Genomic DNA, 12,160 nt, shown 5'->3' on the forward strand with positions numbered 1-12,160 from the left:
AGGCTAGGAAATTGAGGTAAAGAATGTCCTCTTGTACCTGGTCCTGGTAGCAAAGTTCGAAGTTAGAGAGATGGAGGTGTGATATTGGGGATATAGAAGGGCCCAAAGTCATTATGTGCCTGGTACCAATTCATTTGAAGAGAATTGGCAGTCTCTGCAGGGTGAGTCTAGTGATGAAAGAGTTAGGGGTTTCCATGACTTGAATTTGATTGGATTGAGGAAGAATTAGGGATAATGAAAATCCCTTTCAAATGTACTAGAGTCTGATTTCTCGTTGTAAACTTCAAAACTGCCATTCTTCTCCTCAGTCTAGATTTTAATTTCTTGAGATTGTTTGGTTTTGGATTGTGGAGTTTGTTCTTTTGTTGTTGTTGTTGTTTTAATATATCTTTAGGTTTTTTAGTCAGAATCATTTCTCAGGGAAACTTTTGTTTTATAGACCTCATGGTCTGACACTACCTTGATAGATCCTCTCCACCCTGTGGTCATTCCCTCAGCCTGTGAACTGATTAGCTCCTGATTTCTTTCCTCATTCTGTTCTTTCTTTTCCCTGTTACTTCCTGCCAAAATCATCAACTTTGATCCTTTATCAGCAAATTACCTTTTTATTAGGACAATCTTAATTTGAAATGATAAATATAAGCATGGCAGTATTTACCTATTCTAACACTACTGTTCTTAAACCCCCCAAATCAGTCAGCCAACAAGTATTTATTGACACTCCCAGTCCTTGTAGAGGTCATTCTTGCTGGAGAAAAGATTAATACAAAAAGCATGTAGAAAGTATTCCATGGCAGATTTTATCAGAATCAAAGCATATAGTTTGCAATTATATGCACTTGTATCGTACAGATTGTATTCCATAGCAGTTCCAAAGAGAAAACTAATGAACTGTAGTATTGTCCAAAGAGGGTTTACAGGGCAAGTTTAATTTTATTTGGCTTTTAAAAGATAAGAATTTACATAGGAAGACAGAAGGCCACTGTTCCTCTTGAAAACTGACTGATGGTTTTAGGACTGAAGTAAATATATTATGATTGTGAAATAGTAAAGGTACCACCCTTATCTAGATGAATTGCACTTAATGTGGAGTAGTCAGAAGAAGTTGGATTTTAAAAAGGTGGGACCAGATTTTGGAGTAGCCTTGAAAAGACCCCAGAAGTCAAATATCTTTTTTTTTTTTTTTTAACTCCACTCCAGGTTTTTATTGTTTACAACTTCAGAGTAAATATATAAAGATTTTTCACTGTGGAAATGAATGTGTTCAACAAATGTTTATTATGCTGACTATTATAATGTGCCAAACTAGCCTGCTCTCAAGAAACTTGCACACTTCTAAAAAGAGCTAATTAAATATGAAGTTTATAGAAAGTAATTTTAAAAGAAAGAAGTGCTGATAGAATAAAAAATAATCTTCTGCAGGAGCTAGACCCCAACCTTGGTTTTGGAGGAAGCTGGGGATTGATTCCCAGAAGTAGTCTTACATTTGTGTAGCTTTCTAGTTTACAAAGCTTTCTTACAGGTATTATATCTTGACAATCTTGTGAATTAGGTAAAATAGGCAGAGTCCCCATTTTGAGATTTACAGGAATTAAATGACTTGGCCAAGATTCTACAGCTAATAAATAGAAAAAACAGAGTTCAGATTACAAACTCATTATTCTTCATATAGCCCTTCAAATTTTCAGTGAGGTTTAGATAAAGCTTAGCAGTTGTGATATTTTAGCAAACTCATTACCATAGAATTTTATTTATTTGTATTTACAATGAATGATAGATATTCTTAGAGAGTAGTTACTTAAGTAGTTTTAGACTGGCATATAAATCACAACAATTACATGTCAACACAATACAGTATACTTAAAACTTCAGGCTCCATATTAAGGTGCTTTTTGCAAAAGAAGCATGCAAAAATCCCATAACATTTGCCAGTGGCTTCATTTTGTTTTGTTTTTCATGTAACTTTTATTTTATTTTACTTTTTTTCTCTCCTTAATTCCTCTCTCCTACTGAAAAGAAAAGAAAAAAAAGAATTTTTTTTTCATAATAAAAATGCATGGTTCAGTAAAACAAATTACTGCATCATGCTACTGTTTTTGGAAATAACTTGTCATATCCATCTAGAAAACACTACATGTATCTATCCTTTGCCAAGTATAATTAACTTTTAATTCTCCATGAGTAGTATACATAGCTACCCAGAATCCTTTTTGTGTACCTCTTTCCCAGCACTATCCCGCTTAATAAACATGTGATGAGGTAAATGATCCCAAGTTCCTTCTAACTCTTAAGCTTTAGGATAATAAAAGACCCCAGCAAATTAAGGATTTGGTGATAAACATGGAAAGAAGACATAATTGGTGGAAATGTGAACATTTGACTGTATTCTAAAGCTGATAATTAATTATACATTAAAATCCTTGTCACAAAATTATACCCTATTTTGAATTTCTTAACAGGGAAATTACTTTAGGAAAAATTTATAACTATCTGTGTATGTATTTATTTAAAAAAAAAAAAGAGAGAGTAATAGAAGCACAGAGATGGGAGAAATCTCTAAAAGGTCATCTAGTTCACCTTCCATTCCAAGCAAAAATATCTGGTAAGAGGTCAGCAGCTTCAGCTTGAACATTTCCAATTAAACATTTTATAACTTTATAAGCAGAAATATCTTAAAATGTCCTTGTTATACATTTATCTTCTGGATTTTTTTTGGGGGGGGGGACGGTATTTATAACAAGTATTATTTCAAGACAAAACCAAAAATTTTTGGTTTTTTCCCTCTTCCCTCAAATTCTCTTTGTTTTTGACCTATAAGACTGCTAGGACTGTCCATACAGAGATTCTGGGGCCATTTACTAGTCACATATTTTATATTAACACTTATTATTTTAGATCACATTTGGAACTATTTAATCTGTATTCAAGGAAAATGGTCCCTTTTAAAAGATGTGTGTGTGTGTGTGTGTGTGTGTGTGTGTGTGTATACACACACACACATAGATGCTTGTCTCTGTATATATGTGTGTATATATATATATATATATATATATATATATGTATAATTCTGTTCTCACTTGAGAAACATAGTAATACAATAATAATTTCCATTTCTGTGTCATTATACACTTTCCAATCCTACTATGATTGCAGCCCTAGAAAGTGGGTTGTGCCAGTATCCATTATTCCTGTTCTACAAGCTAAGTGAAGTGCCTTCCTCAGGATCACACCACCAGTTAACTAGTGTCCAGTTGTACCTGGAATTGAGGTCCTCCTAATTCCTCCTGGGCCACCCTGATCTCCACATCCATGACTGAGAGAACTGGACCTGAGCTCTACCCTGGGATCCAGTTCTTAATCCAATGGTGTTAAGTTTATACTAGTCACTTAATTTCTCTGGGCCTTAGTTTCCTCATCTATTAAATAGAGAAAATATTGTTGGCCTCCAGGGATGTTATGATGATCAGCTAGGGTAATGTGAGCTAAACTGCTCTGACAACTCTAAAGCATTCTACATTTTTATATGGTAAGTTATTATTGCCATCACGGTAGTAGCCAAAACCTCAGTTACTTATATTGTTTCATTTCAAACCCATCTCCCTTCTGTAGCAGCATTTAGAAATATCAATGTCATCTTGTGCTTCTCAAAACCCTCCTTCCTGCATTTTATCTTGTAGATTGTGACAGATCAGCAAACAGGACAGAAAATCCAGATAGTGACTGCAGTGGACTCCTCCGTATCCCCGAAACAGCAATTTATCTTGACCAGTCCAGATGGAACTGGAACAGGAAAGGTGATATTGGCATCACCTGAGACATCCAGTGCCAAGCAGCTTATTTTCACCACCACGGACAACCTGGTTCCAGGCAGAATCCAAGTAAGCACAGTCAGCAGGAACCAGGGTGTATCATGTGAGCAGACATTAGACGAGGGCTTCGGGCTGACCCCTTCTAGTAGGACTAGGGACAGGCCTAGCAAGTTACTGTCCTGCAGCAGCCCTTAGCGCCCCAGGCCTTGAGCTCCAGCCAGTCACTAGCTCCTACCTTAGCTGAAATATATTTTAAACCTTCTTGCCAGAAATAGACTAGCTTCATTTCCAAGTCCTCTTGTCTGCTGCATGTTCTATCTGTAGATGCCTTCTATTTATTTCAGCTCTCCTCACTTAATCACACTTCCATCTTGATTTCCACCACTGACTCTTTGCTTTCTGCTAGTTTCAATCCTGTGTTTCAGTCTTAATTTTCACTTTCAGTCTAAAAGCATAGGATTATAGTTTTGAAGCTTGAGGGAGGCTTTGGTCTTAGCCTTTCCCCAATTGTATATACCTGATGAGTCAATTGTGTTGGTGACATACTTAAGCTCACAAAGGTGGCAAGTCCCAGGGCCTCTGATTCCAAATCTGCTGAATGTCCACATAGTGGATTTTGCCCAGCCTCCTTTACCATGTATCCCAGTACTTGGCATGCTTGCTTATCTCTGTACCGTTCCATTTGAGCACTACTAGAGAGTGGGTGTACATTCGTACGTTTTATAGGCTGAGGGGTCCTGAAAGATCATGTAGCCCAAAAGCCATTAGGTCTTTACCACCTAGTTCTTTATTAGACTTACTTAGGCAATTCAGTATTTGGAAGCTTCAAAGCATCTGTAGGCAGAGGCAGAAGAAAGACTTCTGTGGAAATGTTAGGGGAAAGAAAACTGTCAATAGAGTTGGGCCAGAAGTCATTTCAATAGCACATGCATGTTGTGAATCTGTTCTGTGTAAGGCACTGTGCTCTGGATTAGGCTTAATAAAGACAAAAAAAGAACCCCCTCCCCTCAAGGACCTAGATTACAGGAAATAGGACAACTGTTTCATTTCCCCCCATGATCTAACACCAGAATATGGAGATTTCCAAAAAAAAAACCCCCAACATTCAGAAACTTCCATCACCCCTAGCCATGAAGTATACCATAGAGCTCCTGAGGTCAGAACCAGCATAAGTCTCTATAGACCATTTCTGGTTTTAGTAAGCACTAAGAGAAAAAGTAGGAATGACATATTAGGATGAACCAGAGTTCAAAGCTGTAAAATATCTACTTCAGATTCACTTTTAGAAAATTAGTTAATCTTTTTCTTTCTTTTTCAGAGAATTTTCACTTCATTGGAAATCCATCAGCTATTTTTGTCTTACTAAATTATTTGCTTATATAGTTTTGATGATTTGGTTTTTTTTATAAATCTCACTCCCCCCAAATGAATTATTAGTGATTTTTTAAATGTATGTACTGTCAGCATTAACAGTAGCCACAATCAAGGGTATGACATGATCCCTTTTTGCATTATCCTGTCAATACAGTGAGTTGATTGCATATATTATTGGTGCATTTAAAAAGAAAGCCAAAGATAGCAGGTTTTAGAAGTAATGTGGCTCCTCAAAAAAAGAGTACTGAACTTGCCATGTAACCTGTAATCACATCTGTAGGGTTGCCTGCCAGAAGGCCACTGCTTGCCTAGGATTTTGTCACGGAGGTTTTCCATGCAGTTATCATCCAGAAAGCATGAGTGGTAGAAATGTTTACTGGACACAGCATCACACCCTAGAAGGACGCAATGGATGCAATTGGAAGACCTGAGTTACAGCACTTGTAATCTGTGGGACTGGGTAACCATAACACTTCATGTCATGGTCTCCTGGTATTCAAAAAGAGTACTGATGTTTGTGCTATCCAGGTCACACTGTTAATCAAGGGAAGACACTCTTATGATCTACAAGCATCATAGAAAAATATAAGGTACTATTGTTGTTATTGTCAAGTGACTCCTGGAGGCATTTCATTTCCATGAATTTATCGATGAGAGAATTCTCAGTATTTTGTGAAGTGTATTTATTTGCACACTAATAAGATATTATACAGTAAAAGAAGGAAAGCTATCAGGAGTACTTGGCAAGTGTCTCTCATGTGGATGATCTTGGTAGCCGCCAGGTTCTGGCCCTCATGTAGACCAGGTTTCCATTCCACTCTATGGACCCTCATCTTACAAGTGTGTGCCTTTGGTGACTGCAGCGACCTTGTCAGACAGAAACAGTTAGAAAGATGGTGTGCATATATTCCTTTTCTGCCCATTCTTATTGATGACTGGTCAGAGGAAACAGTATAAAATTAAACCTCTAAAGCCATTCATATCGACTGCCCCTTGTTTAGACACACAGGATTAGGACTTTGTGGTTAAATAGTCCTATATGCTAGGTGATTCAGTTGTTAATCAACAACTTAACTGTTTCCAAACTTCTTCTTAGATTGTAACCGATTCTGCTTCTGTTGAGCGCTTATTGGGAAAAGCAGATGTCCAGCGGCCTCAGGTGGTAGAATATTGTGTGGTGTGCGGAGACAAAGCATCAGGTAAATATACTGAAAATAAGGACTTTGTAGGAAAACTTGCAAAAAAAAAAAAGCTAATGAGCCAAATTTTGGTAAGAGTTCAGAGAAAGAAACTAGGAAACTTCTCATTTTGTATTTTGAAATACAAAGTCAACTTTCCTAGTTACTGCAGACCCTGAGAAAGTGAAAGGGAGGTAGACAAACCAGTTGTGATGAGCCAGCTCTTATGCCCATGTGGATGCAGGGATTGGTTCTCTGGCACTATCACTCAGACAAGAATAGGGCCCAGACTCACCTCCTGGACTTAGCCTCTCTTTGATTTGTCTTTTGCCATCACTTAGAAACCTGGCAAGCTAGTAATATGTGTTCCTGTGACCCAGAAAACATCTTATTCCTTTTTCCAGATCACTTATGCACACAGCCCTGCCTGAGTCTACTTTATAGAAAATAGATATTAACGTCAGAGCCATTTTTAAGAGTGCTTGACCTGTCCTTGTTTCTTTTCAATCCCCAAAACACCGAGTGAACACAGCCACAGTGTTTGCCACTGTTGGGTGACTTGCCTAATTTCTGATACTGCTTCTAGTAGTAGCAATTCCATATTTCTTTTGTGATTATCAAACACACATATGTTAGTTACATTAGGATCTAGGACCAGTTTTATCAGTGGTTAGAACACGGTGCCACTTAACCTCACTCTGTTTCATTTCCACAGACCATGCCCTGAACTCTGCCCAGTAAGCTCACTGTTGTATGCTATTGTTCTTAAGGAAGACTAGATGAGAGAATGTGGATAGATAAATGCAAATCCATCCTTGCTTCTGGGAAAACAATTCAAGGCTATGAATAAAGGCCAAGGGAGCAAAATGTCCCTAAATTCGATTGCACTTCTTGGTTTTGCTGGGGATCAAGTATAATTTCAGTCCCCAAATTGTTGTCTAGTTTTCTTAGTAGTTTTTTTCTAACAACAATGGCAGTGTACTTCCTCAGCACCCTAGGAAGATCAAGATACAAGTAGAGATGTAAGTTCTTTCTGTATTTTTACAAATCATGTGGCTTTTAAAAATATTTTAATTTGTATAATAAGCAAGGGTATTTGCAAATTCATTTTTTATCTTACAAAACCAGACATTGAATATATGTATAAAGAAAATTCACTAAAGTGAATGTTATAGTTATTCTTAACAGTCTTGCCATAATTTAATTTATAGCTATCTCATTTTAAATATTTTAAATGTAATCTACTTTTATACTGCCTATAATAGGCTTTTTAAAATTTGTATATGTCAAGCAAATGTTTTTGTTTCAGCTTTGGCTCCTGTCTAATTTTTCTTGGCATTTTGTCCATATTACAAAATTTTTTGAAGGAGTGATATTAATTTCTCAAAAGTTGTGAATATATTTTTAGATTTAAAAGTTAGAAAAAGAAAACAACTCAAGGCACAACATAAAATTTGTGGTGTCTTCATGTAAAAGGGAAAAAGTGGCATAGCAAGAAGTTTGAAATGATCAGAAGTTTCCAATCTTCACAGTTCTCTTTTTGGTCTTATACAAGAGCAAAAAAACTCAATGTAAGGTATTAATGGTACTTTCACATATTACTGAAGTATAAAAATTCACTCAGAAAAAGTACCAAAATATCTACTATGTGCTATATACAATTTTAGACAGACCTTGGGTACATAAAAATGTACCCTTCCTGCCCTCAGGAAGTTCACAGTTCCAGTCAGGGTTTAAGATACACGAAGAACCTTACAAGGCCCATTTTAGTAAGTGTATCTGAGGTACCCAGAAATGATGGTGAGAGATTTGGGAAAGTAGGGCTGGGGTATGAGATTCCATATAGCCCAAGGGTTCAGAAAAGGCCTTCATGGAAGAGATGATGAGTCTGGAAGAAAGGAATAGGATGGGGCAGCCAGGTGGCACAGTGGATTAGAGCACCAATCCTGAAGTCAGGAGGACCTGAGTTCAAATGCGGCTTCAAACACTTAACACTTTCTAACTGTGTGATCCTGGACAAATCACTTAACCCCAACTGCCTCAGCAAAAAAAAAAAAAAAAAAAAAAAGGAAAGGAATGGGACAATAGTGAGTGTAGTGTGACCAGTGGCATGAGCAAAGACACAGGGTTCGATGGTGGCAGGATGAGATGGGGAGAGAATATCAAGTAACAAAAGCACTGGGGGTGGAGTGGGGCAGAAAGAGTAATGTGAAATAAAGTGGGAAAGATTAAGAAGGGTCTTGACTGCTAGTCCAAGAAATTTGTATCTCATTCAAAAAACAGTGAGGGATCAGGAAAAGCAGCCCATGGACAGATATGCAGGATGAATTATAGAAGGAAACTTGGGGATGGGAACTAAGGAAGGAAGTGGGGGGGGGGAAAGATTGGGATGTTGAATTGCATTTCATAATTGTATTCTAGGATGACCAGAACCCCAGCAACTCTGTCTTCCTCAGAATCCCAGAACAAAAGGGGGCCACTTAGCCATAACACTTGTCAAAAAGTCTTTGGTGACATCATGTCCTTATCTAGCATTCTACTTCTTCCAAGAAAAGTTATATGCATTTGTGATCAAAGACATAGTCTGAAACTAATAAACTTCTCTCCTTCATTGTTGGAAATTATGTTTTAAATGATTTAACTGTGGGGCTCTTCAAAGCCTAACATAGAAATATTATTGGGTGTGGGGGTGGAACTTAACTTTCTTTCAGTGAACTCTCATTCGTTTTTTTTCTCTCTAGGCCGTCACTATGGGGCTGTCAGTTGTGAAGGCTGCAAAGGTTTCTTTAAAAGAAGTGTAAGGAAGAATTTGACTTACAGTTGCCGAAGCAACCAAGACTGTATCATCAATAAACATCATCGGAATCGCTGCCAATTTTGTAGACTTAAAAAGTGCTTAGAGATGGGAATGAAAATGGAATGTGAGTAATGAGTAGCACTAAAAATTAATGGTATACTTGCTGCAAGAAAAAATTAGTATGGTCCTATTCAGAAAATGAAAACTTTTAAAACATTCTGGGGGGAAAAAAACAGCAGCCACTTCATTTTACTTTCAGTATATATTTGGTAGTTAAAGCAGTAGGTATTTTTAAAAATTAACTTGGTAGTTGAAGCACTGAATCAATGAGTAATCGTATGTAGCACTCATTATAGATAGGACACTACCCTAGTTTCTTTAGGGAGATTTAACAAAAGAAATTCTGTTTTAGACATTATTTCTTATTCTTTAAGAACTAAGACTAGCGATAATGAAGATTGATTCTATTCAAGTAGTCTTGCATAACATTCATGCTGTGGGCTTATCAGTCTTTTAGAAAAATGTTAAATCTCTGTAGTGAGTTATTCATCAGTGCTTTTCTCTAAATATGGGAAGAAAGAGATACATTGACAGTTTGAGTGCATATCAACATCTTTTGTGTTCTTTTTTAAGCAGTGCAAAAGTATACTTTTCATCCATGAAAAAAGGAGGTGGGTTTCTACTACATCTAAGTCCTGAGTTATGTACGTAATGAAACTGCAGGATAGTCACATGTATTTGAATTCGTACTATTCAGAGTTATAATTATGTGAAATGTAGTCTTTGGTTCTAGTCCAGTGGAAACAACAAGTTATATGAATTATATGTAAAAGAGGGGCAGCTGTGTAGGGCTAACTTATTCTGGAGTTGTTCAGGGAAGAAACTTTCATGCTTCCAGGTAAGTTCTCCAACAGTGAACCAAAATAATTGAATGATCTGTGTTTTCTTATTACAGTCGAAAAAAGTCAGCCAACAGTCATCCTGATGATGAACTTTTTTAAATTTAACTAGGCAAATTCAGAAATGATTAACAAAGAAACCAGTCACCATCTCTGTACTAATACTTGGTATATTATACATAGGACCAGAAATTTTTTTTTAAGTTCATTTAGTAATTTATTTTATAGTAATATATTATATTATATATTATAAATATTAATATATTTAGTAATCATTTTGCATATGATCACTCCATAGACTTAACTACTTAATGGGCTCGCTTTCACCTTTTCCTATATAGTCTTCTGGGAAAGCTGGTTAATGGCACATAAACTCAGGAGAATGAACGTGAGTACCTGGAGAGGTACCAACCTGAAGGTTGCCCATTGAAGGCATTCCTAAGAGATGACCAATTGAAAGATGAAGCAGGGACCTGGCCCAGATCACCTAAGTGTCACCTTTAAGTTAGTCGTTATTACTTTGCAGCAGCAACAGCAGTGGCCAGAGTTAACACATTCCAAATAACAGATGTAGCAGCAAACTTAGGATACAATCTTAGTAATACATTATCTGGCTTCTTTTCTTATTCTTTTCGTTTTGAAAAATATCATCATTGGTATATGAATGTTATGGAATATTATTTTCTATAAGAAACGATTAGCAGGATGATTTTAGAAAGGCATGGAGAGAGCTAAAAAAAAAAAAACTGATGCTAAGTGAAATGAGCAGAATCAAGAGATCATTATATATGGCAACAAGAAGATTATAGAATGATCAAATCTGATGGATGTGACTCTCTTCAACAATGAGATGATTCAGACTAGTTCCGGTGATCTTATGATGAAGAGAGTCATCTGCACCAGAGAGAGGACTGTGGGAACTTAGTATGGATCACAACATAGCAGTTTCACTATTTTTGTTGTTGTTTGCTTGCATTTTTTTTCTTTTTCATTTTTTTCCCTTTTTGATCTGATTTTTCTTATGTAGCAAAGTAATTATATAAATATGTATACATATATTTGATTTTACACATTTTTTAAACATGTTTTACATATATTGTATTACTTTCCATCCAAGGGAAGGGAAAATTTGGAATACAAAGTTTTGTAAGGGTCAATGTTAAAAAATTATCCATACATATGTTTTGAAAATAAAAAGCTTTAATAAAAAAAAAATACCACTGTGTTGTGATCCACACACTCACAGTTCTCTTTCTGGGTGCAGACAGCTCTTGCCATCACAAATTCATTGGAACAGCTTGAATCATCTTGGTGTTGAAGAGCCACGCCATCAGAATTGATCTTCATGTAATCTTGTTGCTAGTAACTGGATTCTTCGTAATGATTAGGTGTTTGGAATACACTCTCCCTGGGTACTTTTTCTTTAGTTTTGATATTTTCTTTAAACACATGTTTACTTGAAGCATAGAGAATAAAGATAAAAGACTGGAGCAGAATCTACTATGCTTCAGGTGAAGTCAAAAAAGCAGGGGTAGTCATCCTGATCTCAGTTCAAGCAAAAGCCAAAATTGATCTAATTAAAAGAGATAAAGAAGGGCACTATATCTTGCTAAAGGACAGTATAGATAATAATGAAGCAACATCAATACTAAACATATACGCACCAAGTGATATAGCATATAAATTCCTAAAGAAAGAAGTTAAGAGAGCTGCAATAAGAAATAGATAACAAAACTATAATCCTGAGAGATCTCAACCTTGCACTCTAAGAAATCAAACCACAAAATAATTAAGAAAGAAGAGGTAAATAGAACACTAGAAAAAAATAAGTATGATAGATCTTTGGAGAAAACTAAATGGAGACAGAAAAGAATACACTTTCTTCTCAGAAGTTCATGGAACCTATACAAAAATTGACCATATATTAGGACATAAAGACCTCAAATTCAAATGTAGAAAGGCAGAAATATTAAATGCATCCTTTTCAGATCAAGATGTAATAAAAATTATATTCAATAAAAGCTAGGGGTAAATAGACTAAAAAGTAATTGGAAACTAAATAATCTCATCCTAAAGAATGAATGAGTAAAACAGCAAATCATA

General features: G+C 36.1%; 1 protein-coding gene across 6 annotated transcripts in view; it reads left to right on the top strand.

Annotated features, from left to right (window-relative positions):
* The window catches only part of NR2C2 (nuclear receptor subfamily 2 group C member 2), a 115,709-nt gene that overhangs the window by 77,147 nt on the left and 26,402 nt on the right, over positions 1–12,160 (top strand). For 4 of the 6 annotated variants that reach the window (XM_074283836.1, XM_074283832.1, XM_074283833.1 and 1 more), the window contains 3 exons: positions 3,678–3,878; positions 6,280–6,382; positions 9,103–9,282. In XM_074283836.1, coding sequence (XP_074139937.1) covers positions 3,678–3,878; positions 6,280–6,382; positions 9,103–9,282 — 484 coding nt within the window. The remainder of the gene's footprint in view (positions 1–3,677; positions 3,879–6,279; positions 6,383–9,102; positions 9,283–12,160) is intronic. The other 2 variants (XM_074283835.1, XM_074283837.1) reach the window with 1 other exon arrangement.

Source organism: Sminthopsis crassicaudata, chromosome 1 (genome assembly GCF_048593235.1).
Source record: "Sminthopsis crassicaudata isolate SCR6 chromosome 1, ASM4859323v1, whole genome shotgun sequence".
Lineage (NCBI taxonomy): Eukaryota > Metazoa > Chordata > Mammalia > Dasyuromorphia > Dasyuridae > Sminthopsis > Sminthopsis crassicaudata.